This window comes from Bemisia tabaci, chromosome 7 (genome assembly GCF_918797505.1).
Source record: "Bemisia tabaci chromosome 7, PGI_BMITA_v3".
In the NCBI taxonomy this organism is placed as follows: Eukaryota; Metazoa; Arthropoda; class Insecta; order Hemiptera; family Aleyrodidae; genus Bemisia; species Bemisia tabaci.
Genome location: NC_092799.1, coordinates 45,990,267 through 46,014,909, shown reverse-complemented (window position 1 = coordinate 46,014,909; position 24,643 = coordinate 45,990,267). Strand labels below are relative to the sequence as shown.

The following is a 24,643-nucleotide window of genomic DNA, read 5'->3' as shown; positions in this document are numbered from 1 at the left end:
AGTGAACTCGGCAACGTATTCACTGATTGAGTGACCCATTGATCCTTGACGGATAGCGACTGATGAAAACCTATCTTACGGTCAATCAATAATCCAATGTCTTTTTCTTCACATTTCGCGTCTCCTTAGTCCTCGTTTTTCGGATCCAAGCATCTTGCTCTACGTTCCATCGGCGGCGAGTCCGCAAGGTCTACCTTACGAAAAATACGCACGTCTCCGCTTGATTACGGTGACATCTGAGTAAGCAGGCATTGCGCAAGTTGATTGACCTTATTTACATGAATGAAGCTGTTCGAACAATGCGCGATATTAATTATACATACTATGAGCGAAAAATGCGTGTTGTAAGATGCCGAACTCACTTTGTTTTCTGGATCGACGGAGAGAATCGCACTGAGATGGAATCTCTTTCCGTGAAAATCGGCGGGAATTCTGATGGAAAAAAGTCGTTTCGTCAAGAGAACAACCTGTTGCGTCAAGCAAAATTTCATTCAAGACGCAAGGAGTTTCAATGTCACAACGGAATTCTTCCGTTTTACAAAACTTGAAAATTTTCATCGCGACTTCCGTCGTCACATATCAATTGAAATTTCACTCGGCTCAATGAGTCACTTCCCTCGTGAAACACGTATTACCCAGTGAAAATCAATAAGGATTCTCTAGGATGTGAATTAAAAAATGCTTTGATGCTGAGTCGAGAAAAAAGATGCACTGCTTCTTTACGCAACATATCGATCGCCAAAGTGCGAAACTACGTACTTTCTTTGCCGAATTGAAAGTGTCCGCGTCTACATTATCTTTTCGAGGAGAAACAAGCCAACTTTATGGCTGGAAATTATTACAAAATATTCTGCTCATAGAAAAGGAAAATCAAATCAGTTTTCAAAAATGCACGCTGACTAGTTTTAAGACAGCACTGAAAAAAAAATTCTCGGCGTTTTTACCAAGGTCCGTTGGTACCTTTACCATCTCACTTTTTTTTACCAATTATTGGTAATTTTACCAAGACAGACTGGTAAGCTTACCTAAAAACCGGGATGTTTACTGTTTTTTTCAGGTAAGAATACCACTAATATATGTATTGGTAATCAATTCCCGGTAACTTTGCCATTTTATCTCGGTAATTCTACCACAGTCGATAAAAAATATTGGCGTTTTTACCAAGGTCCAGTAAAATTACCGAGAAAGTTCAATAATTTTACCGAGATTTCTCGGTAAAATTACCAATTCCATAAATGGTAATTTTACCAAGAAAAAACTGGGATCAAATAGAACCCTGAATTCTTGGTAATTCTACCATTTTCTAAGTAAATACACCGAGATTTTTTTTCAGTGAGGAAGTCTGCAACGTCGCAAACGGAGATACGTGGTTTCGAACTTCAGCCATCGAGATGACTAAAATGCACGGAAAATGACTGAGATTCCGGGAAATTGTCTAATTTAACCTCCTTCCACTCATTTAAACGGCCCTTCAGGACGTTTTAAATTAGATCAAAAAATGCTTAAATCGACTTTAGAGAAAGCTTTACGAGCTTTTAATTTTGAAGAATAAAATAATTCTGTCCTCCGATCAATTCCGAGCAAGTTATAGGTTAAACACGACGAGAGAAGGCTGATTTTAGATTCATATATACAAAAATTTAAAGAATTTTTCGCGAAACAATGCAATCCAACTTTAACGCTAAAATTATTACAGGAATTATTTATAACAAACCAGGATTTTCGCAAACAAAGTCTATTTATTGACGATTTGCGCGGATTAAATCCAGAGGCCATTAGCGTTACGCCGTTTGTGGCTGAAAGGCCTCATTACATGAACACGGGTCCAGCGAAGGGTGCTTTTCCGCGGAGACAATAGCCGGAGTTTATAATTAAAAACGTCGGATATCGGGTATCGATGTGTGGTGTGGGCGCTGCTGGGCCGAGTGGGGGCGGGAGGCGGTGCATATCCGAATTTGCTGCGCTTGGCGGCTCATTAAACCATAAATCGGACTTGTGAATTGAACTTCAAGGCCTGCGCCTCTGGGCCGCGGCCGGCTCCGCGGGCTCCTTGCCGCCTTGCGTAAGTGGTTCCGGTAGAATCGGGCTCTGACCCGAACAAATGACAAACTCACACACTCCCAGCCCGAGTCCGAGTCGTTGGCGGTCACCACAAATATCAAATATCCCGGTTTCATATTCGACTCCCGAAGGGACCCACTTTCGTGGGTTTTTTTTTTTTTTTTTTTTTTTGGTTTTTCTATCCATGCGTTGAAGTCTTTTTGATGTATCTTTGTAGTGGAGTTCAGCAAACCGGACGTATACATATGCCAAGGAAACTATGCACAAATTGATTGAATGCAAAACTGTCATATTCGACATCGAGTGGACCCACTCTCCTTTTTTCGGTTTTTCTATCCATGCGTTGAAGTCTTTTTTGATGTATCTTTGTAGTGGAGTTCAGCAAACCGGACGTATACATATGCCAAGGAAACTATGCACAAATTGATTGAATGCTAAACTGTCATATTCGACATCGAGTGGACCCACTCTACTTTTTCGGTTTTTCTATCCATGCGTTGAAGTCTTTTTTGAAGTCTCTTTGGAGTGGAGTTCAGCAAATTGGGCATATACATATGCCATGGGAACTATGTACAAATTGATTAAATGCAAAACTGTCATATTCGACATCGAGTGGACCCACTCTCCTTTTTTCGGTTTTTCTATCCATGCGTTGAAGTTTTTTTCGACGGATGAAATGAAGTCAAGCAATTTGTCGTACTTATGCTGAAGGAGTTATGCACAAATAGATTAAATACAAAAACTGTTATACTCGACATCGAGTGGACCCGCTTTCCTGGTTTTTCTAGTTTTTCTATCCATGCGTTGAAGTCTTTTTCGACGGATGGAGTAGAGCTCAGCATATAATTGGACGTAGTTATGCTGAGGGTATACTGTACAAATGAATCAAATGAAAAACTGTCATATTGGACTCCGAGTCAAAACATTTGTCATGGCCGTCATGTATAAAAATGCAGTTTTTACTGAGGTATCAGCCATTGGTTTTTTGAGTATGGATTTGTCCATACGAGCGAGTAACTCTTAGGCGAGTAACTTTGCCCACACCCAACTCTCCTCAATTATTAATCCTCAAATTGCGCGCACGTATGGAAAAATCCATACCCAAAAGACCAATGGCTGATACCCCAGTAAAAACTGCATTTTCGAAATTCGGGTGGACCAGTTTTCGCGGTTTTTTTTTCTATTTGTGCGTTGAGGTCTTTTTCGAGGGATGCAAAGGACGCAAATTGGACGTACTTATATTCAAGGGAACTATGCACAGATGAATTAAATAAAAGACCGTCATATATTCGACTCCGAATGGACCAGTTTTCTTGGCTTTTCTTCCTATCCTTGCGTTGAAGTCTTTTTCGACGGATGAGATGAGGTTCAGTAAACGTGACGTACACATGCTGAGGGAACTATGCACAAATGAATTAAATAAAAAAAAAAAAAAAAACTGTTTCGCCTAACTTGCAATGAAAACGGAAATGTTTAATTGAAACTTCGCTTTAAAATAATAATCTGAACAACCATACGAGTGTTTTGAAGAACGCAGGATTCATTCGAAGAAACTTTCCGCTCAGACGCAACTGACTTCATTTCTCAAAACTTCAGTTTGCTTTTACTGTTTCAAACTTCCAATGCAAATAACCGCATGTTCAGTGCCATTCGAATTTTCCTGAGGGGGGGGGGGATTTTTCACCAGAATTTTTCACCGAAGAAACTCTGAACACCGAACAAAGACGCTCATTTTAACTTGAACATTTTCGAATGCCGCTTTCATCCCGCAACAATGGAGCAGATAAAAGCGGATTAAGGGAACCGAAAGAAAGAATGCACTCGTAGTGCACATGGGAGAACAATTATACACGTTGCTACAATACGCATACTCATGAACGACGCCCGGTGACCAGTTAAATTTAAAACTGGGTTATCGGGTCGGCGCGAGATGTGTGTTGGTGAATCCCTACGCACGAGCAGATGATAAGTCGGCTGGGCACATGGCAAAGAGTAAAAGTAAATACCTGTTTGCCGACTGCTTTCGCCTTCGGTTCTAGTCCGTGATTTTTTTCATTGATTCTATCCACAGCATGTTGCCAGAATTGGACCACAGTTACTGCCGTGCCCCGGAAAAACACCGTACGAGCCTTTAGGCGTTGCCAAATTCCCTTTGGTAAATCATGAATTTTTGGGGAAAATTTTTCTTCCAATTTTTCAGATTATTTTGTGTGCAATTTGGCCTAAAGTTTTTAAAAATTCATCTGGAAAAAAGTCGTAACTTTCCGTAAAAAAAAATTGTATCGAGGGAAATTTGGCAACCCTAGAATGCTCATACGGGCGCACTGGAAAAAAAAACACATTGGATCTAGAGTCCAGACTCTTGAAAACATTGACAAGAAAAAGGACTCTTGATTCAATCCGATTTAAGCTTAAATCAAGAACCAAGCCACTTAATTTGAGCGGATTTCCTTTTGATTTAAGCTTAAATCTGATTGAATCAAGAGTCCTTTTTCTTGTCAATGCTTTCAAGAGCCTGGATTCTAGATCAATGTGTTTTTTTTCCAGTGCGTTTTTCCTTAGCACGATAGCACAGGACCAGCTCTACATTCTTAAAGGAGTTTCTTGGAAGATGGCAACACTGGTCTTCGCTCATTGAAATGCATGTAAAGTAATCGATATCTAAGAAAAACTGCCTTGCGTAGAATCGATTCTTTGTAATGGATTTAAATGGAAGAAATACAGAAGTGGCGAGGCGAGAATGATCGATTATAGATATTTTCCCATTCGAAGCTGTGGTCAAGAATCGATTATTAAGGTGTTCGTTGCGAACACCCTGTATCCTTCTCCGTAGGTTTAAATTGCAGATCAATCGATATGTCACAAAGCACGCCACGGCACTGATATATACTGGTGTCAAATTGTGAGAACCATCACTGTTCATTCTGCTGTTTGAGGCAAACCAACAACCAAAAGATTTCTCCTTTCAAAAATGTGCACTAATTTCCCAGAGAAAATTAATGGCCTAAGTCGAAAAATACATGCCTCTGGCAGTTATTAGACGACACCTCGTAATTTTTTGGCTTAGAACATATAGATTATAACCATTACTGTTCATTTTACTACTTAGATTACTGGGTAACAAAATTTATCTATTTGGCCAGGGCCGGATCCACCTACTTGCCGCCTATGGGCCGCCTGTATTTTGCCGCCCCCTTCTCATTCGTTTTGAAACTCAATAAAAACCATCAAGTGAACGTGCCAGCAGGAGGGGGGGGGGTGCATAAGACGCATTTACTCGTGTTGAACACATTTTTTTGGGAAAACCCTGTCACTTCCGGGCCAAATTGCGTGTTTGGTTTCTCTCTTAACTCGACTAATTAAAGGTGATGTCTCTTGTATCACTCAGAGACGACAAAATTAGAAATTACTATACTCTCAGGAAATTAGAGATTTTTCGCCTTTTCCCGTTTGTAAAATTTTTTCTGAAGCAGTTTTTTTTCTTGACACCTACATTTGAAAAAATTACAACATTTGCCGCCATGGGCCGCGGCCCATGTGGCCATCCCCTTAATCCGGCCCTGTATTTGGCAATGGAACATATTCAACTGAAATTGAAGCGCTGGGTAAAAAAGGGCAAATCTTGTTTTCGATGTCTCAGAATCTGTTCTAACGTGACATCCATTGTAATTAAAGCAAATGAATGGAATTCGTTTAAACATTTACTAAATTTTCATTACCATTCTAAAATGCTGCAAACGAATGATTTCAGAAAATTCACCAAATAGTTTCTTCTCTAAAATATAAATTAGTAGTGGAGATTTTGAGATACCGCAACCAGGAAATGCCCTTTCTGCACCCAACGCCTCGATTAGCCTAAGTGGATCGTGCGTCGCCGATTTCGTGGCGGTTCTTGGAAAACCAAGCAACATAACACCTCAAAACTTTTTGTGAAATTTCTACTTATGGATAATGAAAAATAGCACATAAAATTTCACGGCAAAATGATGCTTAGTTTGCGTGTAAAAAAATAAGGAACGAAACGAAGTCAGGGCCGATTGTAAGACCTCTGGTCAGGTGCTTGTCAAACTGGCGGTTTGAGCTGACCAGAGGTATAGGCGTGTATGACTCCCGGTATTCTTCAGGTCAAGTCCCGGTCAGCCTTTGTTCTCTCTCGCAAACCAGTAGTTAGGCTGATTAGCAGATTGACTGCTGGCCAGAGTCTGACCACTGGTTTGGTGACCAGAGGTTGACAAGAAATCTTACAAACGGCTCCAGTCGACGACTAAAGTTGTTATGCTGATTCTGGTTGATGGCTCTTTTCAAAACGCAATGCCTCAAATCCTGGTTCGATGCTTCCACTGGACTCTGCTAAAATTCCCTTCAAAAAACGCCTTAAACCCAACAAATTAATAGCTGCCAGCCTCTTTCCATTCTTCTGTTTCAGATACCCACTGCAACTTTGCTGACACTGGTTCTAGTCGCTCCAGAGATCTCCGGTCAAATGTTCCCATTCTCGAACCTATGGCACTACTTCAACGGAAACACGAAGCTCACCGGGGGCGGCGGGGGAGGGGGTGGAGGGGGCGCCTCGACGGGGGGTGGGTTCCGGGGCATTTTGGGCGGCCATAAAACCAACGACAACAGTACAAGCCACCGACCTTCGTCGAAGAACGCATCCGAGAGCGCGAGATCCACCACCGAGTCGACGACACTCCCCGCGACCAGTCCAATCGCCACCGTGGCCATCCTACCAACCCTCCCAGTCACCGATTTCGTCGACACGACGCATAAAAGAGACACGCTCTTCACCTTCTTCCCGACGGAGCGAGTGACGAGGCCCTCCCTAGTCCAAGATCATTTCGCGGTGACCGACGAAAGTCCCCGCTACCAGTTTCCCGCCGAGAAGCGCCACGACTACGAGCCGGAGAAAAGTCCATCGAGCGATTACAACGCCTACGTCGACGCCGACGAAGACTACCCCGCGGAGACACCACCCCCGAACGGCGGCGGCTTCACGCGGCGCAGCTACCAGACGCGAGAGCCCAACGCTGAAGACGGCTCCACGGAGGTGTACACCACCCCCGGACACGTGACCCGCGCGTCCTTCGGGGATGAGCCCGCCAGGTATACCAAAGCACCGTTCGGCGACGAGCAGCCTAATACAAGAGCGCCCCACGGAGATAGGCGGCATCAACGCACGAGGGCGCCTTTCGGTGATAGGAATTTGAAACGAACTAGGGCGCCTTTCGGAACGCGCCCACCGTATGAGGATGAGAACATACCACGCACGAGAGGCCCGCCCGATGGAGAGTACACGAGGGCGCCGTTTGGCGAGGATCATACGAGGGCGCCTTTGGATGATGTGCCGTTCTTCCAGACAAGAGCGCCCTTCGACCGAGCTCCAAATACAAGGGCGCCCTTCGATCGAGCTCCGAACACGAGAGCGCCTTTTGAAGATGACTCCATTTTCAACACCAGAGCGCCTTACGACGATGAGCAAGCTCACAACACGCGGGCGCCCTTTGATGACGAAGGCTTCCACCATACAGAAGCGCCTTTCAATGATGAGCCAGTCCACAACACGAGGGCTCCTTTCGGTAAAAGACCCGTCGAGAATACCAGGGCGCCTTTTGACGATGGACCTCTCCAAAACACGAGGGCGCCTTTCGGTAGAAGGCCCGTTGAAAGCACGCGGGTGCCTTTCGAGGATGGAGTCCCTCAAAACACGAGGGCGCCTTTCGGAGACCGGCGTGCGGAGAACACGAAGGCGCCGTTCGATTACGCGTGGGAGATCGACCCTGTCCCGGTAGAGGAGATTCCAACCGGGCGGAGGAAACCAAAACCGACCCGAAACCAGAGCCAAAAGCAGAAACCAAAGAAGCAGAAAGACAAGTCCGAAGAGGACAGCGAAGAAGAGATCAGCGATGAGATTTTCGAGCCCTTCAAAAAATCGCAAAAACAGAAAGTACCCCAAAGAGATAGGCCAAACCCGAAGCAAAAACCGACGGGGGTCCCGAAGTCAAACTCGAAATCGGATTTCGGGGTCTTCGAGCAGCCGCTTTATCTGAGTCCTTACTCTCAACCGCAGAATCCTTTCCAAGTGACGAACGGACCGCCGAATGAAGGCTATATGCAGATCAAATATGTGAATCCTATATCAACCCCGAACCCTTTTACCTCGACCGCGTACAGCCTCGTGCCCTTCACTCAGGCGCAAGATTTTACACCTGTGAACCCGTTCGACGCCACCACGAAGCGCCTCCCCGCCTATGACGCCACGACACCGTTCAAATTGGACTGGAATTACTTTAATAATCCGGTTCCAGCGAAGCCTTTGGGCGTGTACGACCCCCATCAGTCCTACACTCAACAGCCTTTCCAAGTTCCTGTCCCGCAGAGTAACCCTTCTTTCGGCCACCATCATCCCTTAAACCCTCCGAATTCCAACGTCGAGTCGATTTACCAGCCAGAAAACCCTCCTTTCCCGTCCCCCACCCCACCCCCATCCCGAGTACTAGCTACAATCCGCCCCCTCTATTCGACCCCCGCACCTCCTGTCGCATTGACCACAACGACCCCTCCCCACGCCGACTACCCCGTTACCCATGTTATCAAGTACAGTAAAGAGTCCCCGTTCCACTTTCCGTTCCTCGATGCAGAGGAGCCGATTATTGAATCTCTTCCTGCGATATCCTTCGCGCTGAACGAGCATAAAAGGGCGCAGCACTTGGAGAAAGATGACGTGGTAGATTATTTGACCCCTCCCAGACTGGAATTGCCTCCACCGAAGTCCCCGAAGTCCAAACAGAAGAAGAAGAAACTACCATCGCGAAGGAATAAGAATTATAAATCATTGAACGACCCGGAGGGTAGAAATGTTGCGGAGAAAGTAAGGACTCCACCTCAGTTTGGGGACTATGGAGGAGAGAATTTGGATGCAATTGTGCCGTTGGCGTGGGGGCAGGACCCCCCAATAGAGGAGGAAGAAGAAGAGGGAGGGCGATCCGAGGAAAAAGCCAACGATGAAAGAGGATCGAACGAGGAGTATGACGACTGCGGAGAGAACTGCGATTACAACGAAGCTGAGGACGGAGGGGATGAAGGAAACGGCGAAGGAGAAGAGGAAGAGGAGGGGGATGGAGAGGAAGAAGAGAAGGAGGAGAAACCAAAGAAGGGCTTGAAGAAAGGTGGGGGAAAATCCAAGCCCGAGTTTGATTTTTCAAAGTTCTTCCCGCGAGGGAAGAAAGAGGAGGAAGGAGAGGAAGAAGGTGACGGCGAGGAGGAGGAGATCGAAGAGACGGTAAAGAATCAGAAGTACCACAACCCGGACGAAAATAAAAAAGATTCGCACAAAGATAACAGCTCGGAGAAGGGAAATAATAGGAACTCTGGCAAAAATCACAAGAACTCGCACAAAGATTACAGCTCGGAGAGAGAGTACAGGAATTCGGAGAAGGATCATAAAAGTTCCGAGAAAAATGAAAGTTTCGAGAAGGACCTCAAGTCGCCGATCAAGAAGACCTTCGCCGACTCGGACTCCCGGGAGAATTTCATTCATAACGATTCAGAGAAGCGGGCTCAGCTCCGAACGAGACGGCCGGATTCGAGAGGGAATATTTTAGGGGCGACGAGTCCGCGAGGGGAGGTCGCGGGGAACTCCAATTCGCGGGGGGACTTCTCTGCGGGGGCGAGCCAGGGCAGTCAACGATCGTCGACGGAGGCCGAGAAGAACGGGTCCGTGACGGACACGCGAGTCAAGAAGAGCAACTCAAAGGCCGAACTAGATAATCAAAAGCAAGACTTCTCGCCAGTGCCAAAATTCGCCGATAAGGTGAGTTTTTATTTCATTTGTATAATTCGTCGTTTCCGTCACGAAAGAACGTAACTCCAATTCAACGTTGCCAAATTTCTTCTCGCATATTGCATATTAACTAGGAGAATCTTGGACATTCCTGACTGAGAATTTCAAGGATTTTTCCTCCGGTTCAATGCAATAATCAGGAAAGTTCTGAACCGAAATTGCACAGGTACCTTTTAGCAAAGGAAGTAATTGTTTAAATCGATTTGGCAAACTTGGAATGGAGTTACGTTTCTTCATCCGGTGACGGCGACTTGTACCATTTTTTTTTTTTTTTTTTTTTTTTTGCTTATTTGAGGAGATGGGTGAAAAATGGACGTATTTCTGCCAAATGGATCTAGAGGCAGGTGGCAAAAAGGGGTATGATCGTTAGTTGAGGACCGTAAGACGACTATTTTTTGCCAAGAGGAGAGATTCCAGCCGAATTTTGAAGGCTGTTGGGGGGGGGGGGGGGGGCGCAAGGGTTGGTGGCATAATCAATTGCTAATTATTTCTAAGCAGGGCCGAATTGAGAATGGCGCATGAGGAGTGGCTGTGCGCTGTAGCAAGCAACGCCACAGCCAGGGCCATAAAATATGTACAAAAAAAGAGAAAAAATGAGGAGAAAAATGTGAGAGAAAATGAAGAGTAACAAAGAGTAATGATAAAGTATCGAATTTACGGAGGAGCGCGAATAACAATATATTCGGAAACATAAATGGACGAATTTATGCCAAACGGAACTATGTGGATTACGACGTGATGCATGTTGGGCATATATCCTTATGGGTCTCAGGGCTCGTGTCTTAATGCAAATAATTCCGTTTGGCAGAAATACGTCCAAATATCCCGCTGTAGGCTTAGAATGAACCACGATGTGTGATTCTTTCCACTTGAATGTCGCCTTCAATTTCAGCGCATAGGCAACCGATCAACCTGAGAGTTATCCGTTCAAGAATTTGTCAAGTTGTGACCCATAGATTTCCGCGTGAATCGCTGAACGCGGGCACCAGTGCAGTGGTGAGCCGCGGTGAGTGATCGATTATCGATTCCTCATTTGAAGCCGTGGTAAAGAATCGATTAGTTAGGGTGTTCGTTGCGATCACCCAGTTCCTCGATCTTTTCCATATAGATTTAAATGACAGCTAAATCGATACATCACAAAGCACGCTACACCATTGCCGAGCCCGGCATTTGACACTAGTGTTAAACCATGTATCCTCAACACGCACGATCCGAAAAACCGCTGCAATCCGAGCCACGTGCCGTGCAGCAGAATTTAATTAGTTTTTTGAGCGCATTTTTCTCCAACTCTTCGCACCAGAGTGGTCAGTTTCGTAGCTGCTCAACGTAGCACTGCGTTTCTTGATCATGCTGTCTTGTCAGATTGTCGAACGGAGCAGTTCGCAGCTCCCTTAATAGAACGTATTTAAAACAAAAGGAGCTATTTCTATTCTGAATTGAGCCCTGAGATCCATAAGAATACATGCAAGACAGGGCTTATATAAAAATGGATATAGTTCCTTTTGATTCAAATACACCCCATTATAGGAATGAGCCCGTTGATCAAAAATCCCAGAAATGCTCGGTTAAAAACACGCAGTTGTCTAGGTAAATTTTAAGAACCATTAGCTAAAACTTTCGAATGTTTGGATGCAATTTTTTTTGTGCAATTGCAATGCGATATTGCGATTAATCCTTTCCGGTTGTGACTCCTTCAAATCAAAGGCCAAAGTGCGGGATCACGTATCTCCGTGTGTGAGGTTGCAGACGTCCTGTCATACTTTAGTTTTTCTTTCGAAAACTTGTCAACGTAATTTCTTGAAAACTTTCCTGATTTGTCTTCACTGTTGGCAGAATATTCTGTATTAATTTCAAACTAAAGAGTTGACTTGTTCCTCTCCAAAAAAATGAACTAAGAGCAGAGATTTTGAAACACAGCAATGAAGATACGTGCTTTCGCACTTAAGCCATATGCATCTTGATTTTCAAGCAAAGCATTCTTTGGACTACATTCTGAAAAGTAATAGATGAGCTACAAATGGATTGCATTTTGCAAAAAGGAACCAGAAGCATTGCAATGGTGCTCAGATTGTGCAAATTCATCCTTTGCAGTAAAATAACTGAAATCATGAAAAAGTATGGAATTTACATGGTAATTTTTGTCTTAGATTCACAGTTTTCAGCGAGTAAAATAGAAACTGTCAATGGATAGTCGGGTTTTTTTACACGACAAAAGAAGTCGCACAATCCTAGCAACATTGCAATGGTCCTGGTTCCTTTTTGTAAAATGCAATCTAAATCAATGTGATTTTCTAAAATTTTTAATCTCTTTAATAAACGGAGATTCAGCAGCCAACGTTTCAAAATTCTGTCGCTCTTAAAATTTCGACAACATTTTAGCCGCGTGGTTCGAAAACAATGCATTCCTCGTACGCACTCCAACGACTTGAGCTGCCCCACGTCTGCGTAACGCCATCGATAGTCATAAACAATAAAATCATGATCACTGATTTTTCACCGGACCACTACCGCCCGCGAGAATGGTTTCCCAACGACTCTGCGACATGACACCATTGTCGTAAAAATAGATACTGTTTATGAACTATCAACAAAAGGAGGACTTTTTGCGCCACGTAGCGTCGTAAATCAATCGTTGTTTCGTCTGATGAAGTCTCCAGTCAGTGAGGCATGAGAGAGTTGTGTAGCACTGTGATTTTTTAAAATGGAAATTTATATTTGTCGATAGTAAAAATACAAAATGCGCATGCGCATTTTGTATTTGTTGTTTGCATTTCTTTTGTTGTATATTGTTGTTTGCATTTTGTGAAATATGCATATTTCACGGAAGCGCCTCATGTGACCAGTTATGGAGGCCAAAGTTAGTGAATATTTGGGATAATTTGGGATCCATTTATATTCAAAAAAAAATTATGAAGAAAGCATCAGTCTAATGATAAGAATCTGATGATGCAATTTGTAGTTCCCGGATGGAGGAACGTAACTTCATTCCAAGGTTGCAAAATTGACGCGGGCGATTCAATTTTTCACAAAAATGAACCTGTGAATTTTTTGTTCAAAAATTTGTCTAATTTTTGCACGAGATCAGAAGGTAACTCGGTGAGATCTTCAGTCAAAAATACTCATTATTTTCCTGGTAAAAATACAATTTTCGAAGAGAAATTTGGCAATGATTACATGTGGTCACGTTCTTTTTCCCGGGAAACGACGAATTACGAGTGAGAATAATTCACTGCTAATTACAGCGAGTAAACTTTATTGTCAAGGGGCTGTTATAATTACGTAACGTTTACTTCTCCGGCATTTTTGACTCCCTCTCCCTCTTCTTATGCTTTTGTGAAGTTGGTCCCTACCCTTTCACACGTGAAAGCAAAATGGCGAAGCACTTTCCTCGACCCCCCTCCCCTCTAGAGCGTCACGTAATTTATGGACGGCCCCTCATTTCAAAATCGTCAAAAAAGTCATGTAAAAAGAACATTAAACGTGTACTTACCCAGTTTTATGTTGTGAATTTCTCTTGACGATTTGCATTTTTGCATGTGCCATGACAGCTATTTGCGTCAATGTGTCATTGCCCACATGAACCTAATGACCTTTTTTTTGTGCGTGCAGAGCGACTTCGACTCCGGTTATTCTGACGATGAGGACTCAGATGGAGAAGGTGAGGGAGGAGGTGAAGACACTGGCCACACGGGGAACGAGAAGGAAGAAGGAGGCGACAGGGTCGAGTTCCAGATGCACGGACAGTCGGGTCCAGACTCCTACAAATTCGGATTCGATACCGGCAAAGGGTGAGATTCCGTAGAGTATAATAGCTTATATCGTCACCTTCCGGCCAAAGTATCACAAGCGCCATGCGACGTTTTTTCCGCCGCTATTTTATTTTTTTACAGAGAAATTGTTCAACGAAGCTGTCCGAAAATTTCACTGAATTCTATCGCTAGCATAAAAAATTCAGTGACATTTTCGGACAGCTTTGTTGGACAATTTCTCTGCAAAAAAATAAAACGGCAACGGAAATTTTTAAACGCCGCATTGCGCTTATGATCCTTTGGCCGAAAGGTGACGATATGTCACGAGTCGCGAGACAAGGGGGATCTCATGGTCTTACAGATATTCAACATTGCGGTATGCTACTACTCAGAGAATTCAATGGAATAACGTCTCTTGGATCTAGAGTCTAGACTCTTAAACAATTAGACCAGAAAAAATCCTCTTCATCTATCGTGTTTTGGCCTAAATCGAGAGCTAAGCCTCTTACTTTAAGCAGATTTCCTTTTGACTCCAGCATTTGGTCGGAAGTCGCATTTCGGCAAAAAAAGAGGTGTTTTATTGAGTTTTGAATTGAAATATAGAGCCGTTAATTTTCTTGCTGCTTTTTCGAACCGTTCGTTTAAGTCTCTGACCCAATGATTTTAGTTTAAGTGCGGGTCGAATTTAACAGAAACGCACCAAGTCGCATTTCTGAAAAGAATGAGTTAGGAGTTGATTTGAATTAAACTAAAGTCGTAAATTTACTCGCTATTTTTTTCTAACCGCTCGTTTAAGTCTCTGGCTCAATGGTTCGGATTGAGTGTGAACGCGAGTTTAATGGGAACGCACTAAGTCTCATTTCGAAAAAATAAGTGAGTTGATAAAGGTTGTGACTTCAACTAGCCGTAAACTTTCTCCTATCAAAAATTCAAAACCGAAAAAACAAATACTTTGAACGTGGGAATAATCGTTCAAAGTTGTCTTTAGTATTGATCTTTATGGAGATATAAAACGTCGAACCTCGTTTCTTTGGCTCAGATTTGATGTGACTTGATGTGTTTCTGTTACACTCGATCCAACCGCTACCCTCGTTCGAATAGTTTACTGGACCTTTTAGGACACCTAGCGACTCTAAAAGACGAGTATTTTCCCGGTGCGAGGTTATAGAAACTGAAAGCGCCTTCAATTGATGGCATCTGCAACACGGACTGTCTCAGAGTACGAATAGTTGTATCTCCGAATTTAACGTAAGGGCCGAGGCTCTCCTCTGAAAATACGATGTGTAGATTTTAAAATTCTACATGAGGAACCGGAAACGGATGCTTCCACGTACAATTTTGATTACCTTTATGAGTTGGTGAGAAAATCTTGGAAATTTCTGGCACACAAGATGTAACGATTTTCGTGAAGAGTGAATAAGGGATTCTCCGAAATTTAAGACATCACAGTTGAATGTTGCAGAAAGGAACCAAGCCAAATGGGCTATTGCCAAATTTAAGTGAGCAATTTAATTTTTTGCAAGAGATTATTTGCGCGGATCCCTTTGAAAAGTTTTAGGAATTTACTTCGCACTTCGAAGAAAATTCACTGAAATTTGCACACAAATCCACACAACGGTTTTCAAATGAAAAATCAAATTTCCTAATTAAATTTGGCAATTGCTGATGTGACTAGCTATCCTTTCGGCTTAAAGCCATCCAACTGTCCTCAAAAATAATTTTTTTCCGAGCGGCGACAATTCAGCGACATTCTGATGTTCATGCTGTGATTTTCTTTAACACGGTAAAGCTGTTGTAAGCATCAACAAAGGGATCAATAGCAAACTTCAATGCAACTTATCAACCTTATTGGAAAGAACGCAACAATAACAACACTGGAAAAAAACACATTGGATCTAGAGTCCAGACTCTTAAAAACATCGACTAGAAAAAATACTCTTGATTCAATCGTATGTTTGCTTAAATCAAGAACCAAGCCTCTTAATTTGAGTGGATTTCCTTTCGATGTAAGCTTACCTAAATCTGATTGAATCAAGAGTCCTTTATCTTGTCAATGTTTTCAAGAGTCTGGACTCTAGATCCAATGTGTTTTTTTTCCAGTGAACAATAAAAGTTTGCGATGTTTTAAGAAACGCAGCGGAAGCACTCGTCTCGTTCGATCAACTTTTCCTGTCGAACGAAGAGTGGTCAACCGCACTGAGACGGTCATCTTGCGGTTAAAAAAACAACGTGCCTTTACCATTGAAATAGTGAGAGGCAAGGGAACCGAGGGGAGGTTGAGGGGCATAAGCGGGGGGGGGGGGGGGGGGGGGGCTCGGCTCCAACTCAGCGCCGCTCGGTCAGACAGCTCTGTTTACACTGTTTATTTAATTTACATACCGCGGTTACGTCTTCGATTGTCTTACAATTGGACGTGTTTCTATCAAACGGAACTATGTGCATTATGACGTGACCCCTGTTATGCACATATTCTTATGGGTCTCGGGGCTCATGTCTTAATGCACTTAGTTCCGTTTGACAGAAATACGTCCAATTAATCGGTGCGGCGCGGCGCTAGTGAAGACCTGCCAACAGTTCGAAAAGTGAAATTGGACTGAGCGTTGAAGAAAGAAAACTCCTCGGAAACTAATCAACCGTGACACGATGCAAATGAGAATAATTCGCTGAGCTTCTGTTCGCCGCCGCTTCAAATGGTGCCCTCTTGTGGCTTCTCGCCGATTTTGGAGGATTTTTTTCTCTTTTTGAAAATATTCAGACCGAGCTTATCAGAAAGGAACCAACCCACATTTTCGAGAAAAAATAGAGTTATGAATGTTTCCGAGTTCCAGGTTTTGAGTTGTTTTTGAGTCGTATATTTTCTCGTGCCAAAAACTAAAGGTAATAAAAATAAATAAATTGGTTTGTGAAGAGAGGTGTCAAAGTTCATTTTCTACACTGAGCCTTATGCAGGAATTAAACTTCAAACCTCTATTTCTCAGTTTCAACTTAATGTGAGTTGGTTCCTTCTTGATTAACTCGGCCCAATTGTGCATCTCATTTTCCAAAAAATACGGTGAAATACTAATTTTAATACCCTTCATATTCTTAGTCCGAAGGGGAATATTTTCTTGTGCAGACATTTTAGTCGAGTTAAATCGGAAAATCAAATTGGATACTTCTACGAAAAACTTATCCTAGCGCGCCAGAGAACAACCTGCAAGCAGTTCACTTATTTTTCCCTAAATAGAGACTGTTTCGTGCACTGAAAACGACAGATTAGAATGTTAATAAGACTTTTTTCGAAACAGTGTATTCATAACTAGCGTAGAGACCATCGAATAATATTTAAAACAAATCCCATTAAACCCACAATTTATGACCGCTCACGGGGGGGGGGGGGGGTGACCTTCATCCATGGCGTAGCGGAATTTGTAGCAGAGCAATTTTTTTGCAAACAGGGTTGATAAGTACAATTTTAAGATTTCGCTAGGAAATTCTTGAGTGAGCTTGAGAATACACTGTGAGCAGTTTATTTGACTTCGGTGCCAATGAAGGACTTAAGACGGCACTGAAATCCGGCAATTCCGCCCTCTTAACACGGCAGATAAGAATTTGAAATGCCTTTTCATCAAAACCACCTTTTTGGGTCTAAAAACCTCGAACCACCTTAACTAAAGATCGGGTTGATATTTTTGGGTGTTTTTCTGTCCTGAAATGTTTAGAACACCCTCCTGTGCTCCGGTATAAATACCCTACATTTCCCTGGTAAAAATTGGCGATAGGAGCTGCGTTTAGGAGTTCTTATAGCCGACTGAAGAAGGCGATAGAAAATCATATAGTTGGCTGTAGAAAGTGGGAAAAATCATACGGATGGGCTACACGAGGCAATAAAAAATTATACAGCCAGGCTATAGTTCCTTTCGCCGGGCTTTACACTTTATCGCCTGGCTGTTGCTTTTTCGCCATCGGCTATGAAAGGCTATAAGAAATTGTGTGGAAATTCGTGTGCTTTATAAATCCTTAAGTTTGTACGGAATCACCTTAATATTTACAAAACGCACATTATTTTTTTTCATCAATTAAAATGAGAATAATCCATACAGAGTGTGCAAACATTTCAAAGTCATGAGTTGAAAAACGCTGACTCCACGAGATTAAATATTAGAGCCTAACACAAAGCGGAGCGGCGCGGCGGCGCACTGGCGCCTACAAACCTAACAGGGATACTTCACGCATTGAGTATCCCGGTTAGGTTTGTAGGCGCCAATGCGCGTTTCGTTTTCGTGCTGGCTGCCCGCCCGCCGCGCCGCGCCGCAGCTTACCACGGCGCTTGAAGCAACTATTTCACACCAGAGGTATTGCACAGTATCATACGAAACTGAAGGCGCTCCAACATATTAGGAATGACAGGCATCCTTCAAAAGTACGGAGCTTTCCTCGCAAAATAAATCAAGATACTACGGCCCAAAAAGAGGGCGGTCGTCCAAAAACTCACTAAGTCCTAGTATCCGTAATTAGTAACGTTCAGCATACACTTTATCGCCAGGCTGTTGCTTAACCGCCATCGGCTATAAAAGGTTATAAGAAATTGTGTTGCCGGCTATAGAAGCTATTGGAAATCTTACAGCCGGCTGTAGGTCTATGGTATTTTGGAACACAGATTCTACTGCTAATTTTTACCAGGGTTTAAGTATGTATGGACCAAGGTCCCATTTACAGTGGACATTACATTTCGCCGGTGAAACTCTTATACCACGTATCTCGTTTGTGGTGTTTGAAAATTTTCGCTCCTGCTTTGTTTCTTTAAAGGGAAAGAAGTCAACATCATTCCTTGGGGTTGTTTCAGAATTTTTCTCGCACAGAGAAGAATACTCACGGAGGTTTTTAAGCATTGCCGTCGAGCAGTTTTCCATTTTAAAAAATACTAAAGTATGGTAAGGAGTCTAGCACATTGCACACCGAGATGAATGGTTTCGGAGTTCCATCGTCAATTTTCGAGTTGGGTTAAGAAAAAAGTCAAAGAAACAGTATCCAAATAGCAGGGATTGCGATAACTTGATCGGAGAACGTATCGCGATTTTTTCGACGTCGATCTATTGCAATATTATCGGATAAGATATTAAGAGAAATTGCAATTCCATCACATAAATTTGCAATAAAATCGCGATTTTATCGACGGCGATTTATCGAAGTATTATAGAGCAAAGAAGCGTGATGAATTAGGTAAAATTTCGATTTCATCGAACGTGATTTTATAGAAATAAAATTGCGACAAGATTGAGGATACTCGCTCAAATGATGACGATCCTAGCGATTTTATCACAAAAAAATCATAAAAAAATCGCGACTTAATTTCTAAACATCGCAATTTTTCCATTGAAAAATGCTGTTTGGGTAGTTACAAATTTCTTCTATACGAATCCCATGCAGCGGGCTGATTGCTGAAACTGGTAGACAGAGTGATAGACAAAGATGACAAAAACTATATGGAGGGATCCTATTAGTGGAAGCGGGTGGTTGCAATGGACAAAGGAGGTAGGTAATAGACTGACTAACGGCAACCTACGAGAAACCCTTCAGTTAGTCCATCATTCTCTCCCTTAGTCTATAAGAACCATCCATGTCAACCAATAGTATCGCTCCATACTCCTTATGTCTTCATTGTCTAGCGCTATGTCCATAAATTTGAACAATCAGCCCACAGCACCATAGTGTCCTAAGGGGTTGATTATTTTTCATAAAGCTGTCTCCTAAAGTACAAAAAGTTTGTCCGTTACCACGTTTGATCGCGTCCAAAAGTATTGAAGTGAAGGCATCTCACCAATCAATGAAATAACAATTAGCTCGGACAACGTAATGATAGATTATGCAAACAGAGTGATACCTGGAGCGGGCGGAGGGGAGGAGAGAAAAGGAGGGGAGAGGCGGTCTACGCGCAGAGCAACCACATTTGAGTCTATTTCCTTCCTTCCTTCCTCCCCTCTTTTGTTCCGTTCCCATCTCAACGTAGAGTCAACAAGAGGAAAACTTTTAGCACGGCTGTTGCCACTTTTATTTCCAGCTTATTTAGATCCAAAATTTTCTAGAGAGTGTATTGTAAGGAAACTGCGATTGCCACCGTTTTAGCACAGTAATATAAAAAGCTGATCGTTGAAATTGATAGACAAAGCTATTGACAAAGAAGACAAAGGGCATGTGGAAGGATCCTAATGATGGAGGTGGGTGGTTGTGATGGAAAAAGGAGGTAAGTAAGTAATAGACTAGCTAACGGCAATTCACGAGAAACCCTATAGTTAGTCCATCATTTATACCTCCTTAGTCTATGAGAACCAACCATTTCAACCAATAGGATTGCTCCACACTCCCTATTCTTCTTTATCTATCGCTTTGTCTATCGATTTCAACAATCAGCCCGCAACTTTCTATAAAAAGATAAAAATAAGACAGCGAAAAGAAAGACGGCTGCCCCAATTTACCCTCTCTCTTTCTTTAGGAGCGGGTGTTTTTTGCTTGATTGAAAATGTTGACCACCAAATCAAATCAGGTACAAAATATTAATGACTACGATCCTTTATATTCGCCATTATATTGCTCTCAGCAAATTACATAATTCAAGTGCGTAAGTACTTGCGATGAATCTGTAACACATCAATATTTGTTAGGACTGTTACCTTATTCAATGTAAAAAATACAGTAAAAATGTAGGGATCACCTGATGTTTATTTCAATTTTTATTACAAGAAAACTGCGATTTCCTTACAGTCTGATTGTGAAGATTAAGCCGATATTTGTAGGAAAAATGCAACAATGCAATTTTCTTACAATCAAATTGCAACTTTTCCGTATTAAAATGCAACTTGGGATTATCAGGTATTCAATTTCCTTTCTTTATTTGAAGAATGGCTCGTCAGTGGGTAAGAAGTCAGCGTGCCCGCTCGATTTGACAAACCCGCAATTAAGAGTGCGGTTAATTGTCATAGTTGGACGTATTTCTGCCAAACGGAATTATGCGCATTAAGACATGAGCCCTGAGACCCATAAGAATAAGTGCATATCAGGGCTCACTCCATAATGCACGTAGTTCCGTTTGGCAGAATTCCGTCCAGTTGTGGTGCGCAGCGGTGCGACAACGCGCATTTCCGCGTAAGTCTGGCTGATTGTCAAGATGATCAAGTGGCCCACGCGACACTTGTCAACTCATCTTGCAAATCAGCGACTCATTCCTCCCTCCGCCCGAACCCACCCTAACCTATCGAATTTGCGAAAGAAAAAAGAGGAAAAGTCTGAATCTTTCACATCTCTTGTCGTCGTATAGGTACTGTTTTGAAACGGAGGGCGGTAAATACGGTCGTTCTTTAAGCGGATCCTCCACCATGGGTCAGAGACTTAAACGAGTGGTTAGAAAAACTAGCGAGAAATTTACGGCTCTAGTTCAATTCAAAACCACTTAACTCATTTTTTTCCGAAATGCAGCCTCAGTGCGTTTTTATCTGACTCAGTCCATGCTCAACCGGGACCATTGGGCCAGAGACTCAAGCAAGCGGTTAGGAAGGTTAGAGAGAAGATTTACGGCTCTACACTGGAAAAAAAAATACATTGGATCTAGAGTCCAGACTCTTGAAAACATTGCCAAGAAAAATGACTCTTGATTCAATCAGATTTTAGCTTTAATCAAAAGGAAATCCGCTCAAATTAAGAGGCTTGGTTATTGATTTAAGCTTAAATCTGATTGAATCAAGATTATTTTCTCTTGTCAATGTTTTCAAGAGTCTGGACTCTAGATCCAATGTGTTTTTTTTCCAGTGTAGTTCAATTCAAAACCATTCCCAATTCATTTTTTCCGAATTACAAATTAATGCGTTTCTATTAAACTTGATCTATACTCAAACTGAACCATTGGGGCAGAGACTTTAACGAGCGGGTAGGAAAATAGCCATAATCGACCACTCATAACGGAATGTTGAATCATCGTCGTTTCTTCATCAACGGACATCACTAACACCAGTTTAACGACCTATGTATTTCCTGAATTCTGCAACAATACACTGGAAAAAACACATTGAATATAGAGTCCAGACTCTTGAAAACATTGACAAGAAAAAATCCTCTTGATTCAATTGGATTTTTGCTTGAATCAAAACAAAATCCGATTACTTAAATTAGGAGGCTTGGTTCTTGATTTAAGCTAGATTCTGATGGAATCAAGAGTACTTTTTCTTGTCGATGTTTTTAAGAGTCTGGACTCTAGATCCAATGTGTTTTTTTTTTCCAGTGTACAATTTTTAAATTTCATGCGATTTTAACCTAAGTTTCCTTTAATTTACTTTTGTAATCCTCAATTCACTTTTGTGATTCTCGACTCCTTCGTATTATGTACAAGAACCAAAAAAATCTGCGAACGAATCATCGAAATAAATACGGGGACTAGTCACTCGCACCAGGCACTCCGAGCCGCCTCGTGTCTGCCTCTGTTGAGTCTATTCGGTGACACAGAAACCGTGGCGACTAATTTTCTGGTGTTTGGTGATCGCTTTGCTTTGTTTTATCTCGATCACGGTTGCATTTTGGTTCATATAAGAAGCTGTACGGCATAATTATTCTTGAGCTACTGGTAAAACGACAATAGGAATTGCTGACAGATAATTTAAAAAAAAAAAAAAAAAATGCTAAAACAAGGCAAATTTTCTTTGCCGCAAAAAAAAACAAACAAAAAACAAAAAAAAATAGTGAAATGAAATCAAACGATTCCATCACGACCAGGAAAATATGATTAAGGTGAATCAACGTTGTGCGCATATAAAGCAAACATATTTCAACTATTTTCCCCCAAAAATCCATTTTTTAAACGCTTCAATAGAAAGCTGGAACTATGCAAACGAAAAGTATTTCATTCGATTAGCCGAATCAAACGGTTCATTTTTTTCGTTCGCGTGCTTTCAGCTTTATTTAAGGGTTTACAAAACAGCTGAAATTTCCATTTAGACGTTATCGATCCGTTTTAAATCAAAGATTTAATCCGTAACCAGTATTTTAGCAAAATTTTCCTCTCTGTTACGCTTGATTACTTCCGCTATATACGAGTACGGATTCACATTAATGGGTAAATTTACGTTTTTACGATTATAATGGACCGCAAGACAGGGTTGGGTTAGATTATATCACCCTCGGGATTTCATCCCATTCAATTAAGCTCTTGAACATCCCGACCCGTCTTGACAGTATGTTAGCAGAGTTGCCAGCCTGTAGTCCTCGCATAAAGTGGCAACCCTGGTAATTTATTTGATCTTCATCTGTGCATGGAGTTTGAGTAAATATAGAGACGCGTCTCTCTCATAACGCGGTGGATACCCTCCATAGCGGCTTCAACTTTTAGAGCTTATTTTTCATTGGGAGCTTTGTCTCGGAAAAAACAAGTGGGACCGTCGTGTATTTCTTGCGATATTACAAAGGTATTTACTTGAATCACTAATATCTCCGTGGCATGCAAGAGGTCCATTGGGTGCCCCTGACTCTGATACCTGCTTTATCTTTTTCTTTCAGCGAATAAAATATGAATACTATTTGTCCGAGTGATCGGTGTGTTTTGTGTAGTATTAGCGGAGGCATAGGACTCTGAGGATAGAAGGGAGGTGGGTAGAGGTGGACATAGGGCGGCAAATTAGATCAAATGGAGCTGCGCAGTGCGCATCCGGCACAAATGAGAGCGCAGCGCTATAGCGAACAGAGTTGTCAGTTATTTCATGCTTGCTATACCCAAGACATTTACAGGTTGCGGAATGTTTAGCTCGTTGCCTATCCATTAATTGAAGGGGCTATTCTCTCATTTCAATTTCCTCTGGCAAAAAAACAAAAACAATGCAATAATGAATGGGATTAAAAATAGCGTTCCTTCCTGATATCGTCGAAGTACCACAAGCGCCATGCAACGATTCAAATTTTCCACCGCCAGTTTATTTTCTTACAGAGAAATTGCTCAACGAAGCTGCCCGAAAATTTCACTGAATTTTCTTTGTGCTGCCGATAAAATTCGGTGAAGTTTTCAAACAGAATCAACCAACGATTTTTCTGTAAAAAAATCGAATGAAGGCGGAAATTTTGAAACGTCGCATGGCGCTTGTGATACTTTGGCCAGAATTAGACAATACCTATACCTAAGTGACGTGGAACTCATTTAACTGGTCGTTTAAAATCTGCATTTATTCCGAATGATGTATAATATTGCAATTGTACAGAGAACAAATTGGATTGCATTATGCAAAAAGGAACCAAGAGAAATCCACCGTTGCTAAGATTGTGCATCTTGTTTTACCTTGTAAGTATAAACTGATCATCTGGACAAGTTTTATCTTTACTCCCAATAAACTATCGATTCAAGATGAAAATTACCTTGTAAATTCAACTTTTTGCACGATTTCAGTACATTTATTGCAAAGAATGTAAGTTGCACAATCCTAGCAATATTGGAATTCTTGTGGTTCCTTTTTGCAAAATTTAATCCATTTGTGCTGTTGCTGCAACTTCATTCGAATAATTCTGCTGCTACTTTGAATATTGTATCAGTAGATTAACCACTTACTTCACTTATTATTACTGTACGTGAGAGAAGCAATCAACCTTTCGATAAGATTAGAGACCAGCCATTAAAATGTAATGTATCCTACTCATCAACATTTATGCAGAATACTGTGGTGAAATGTCAAAAATTTACAAGTTCAATTCATAAGTGAGAAATAAGCGGTTTTTGTTTTCGAAAATTTAAATTTACTGACTGAGGAAATGAATGAAAGAATAATAGCCGCCGACACGCTAGGAAGTATCTTTTAACAATGAAGGCGTTTCTTATGCGTGCATGGCAGCACTACATTCCTCTATAATCCACGTGCTGCTACACTGTTGATTGAGCTTTTAAATGATGCAACTATTCGGCCTCTGAGAACACGCTGGGAAGTATCTTTTCGCAATGAAGGCGTTTCTTATGCGTTGCCACTCTCAATTAAAACATCTTATGAGG

The 24,643-nt window shown here is 42.0% G+C and overlaps 1 protein-coding gene across 1 annotated transcript in view; it reads left to right on the top strand.

Moving 5' to 3' along the window:
* LOC109039728 (uncharacterized) overlaps positions 1-24,643 on the top strand; it is a 42,464-nt gene that overhangs the window by 14,812 nt on the left and 3,009 nt on the right. Inside the window, exons 2-3 of the mRNA XM_072302152.1 lie at positions 6,488-9,874; positions 13,514-13,692. Coding sequence (XP_072158253.1) covers positions 6,488-9,874; positions 13,514-13,692 — 3,566 coding nt within the window. The remainder of the gene's footprint in view (positions 1-6,487; positions 9,875-13,513; positions 13,693-24,643) is intronic.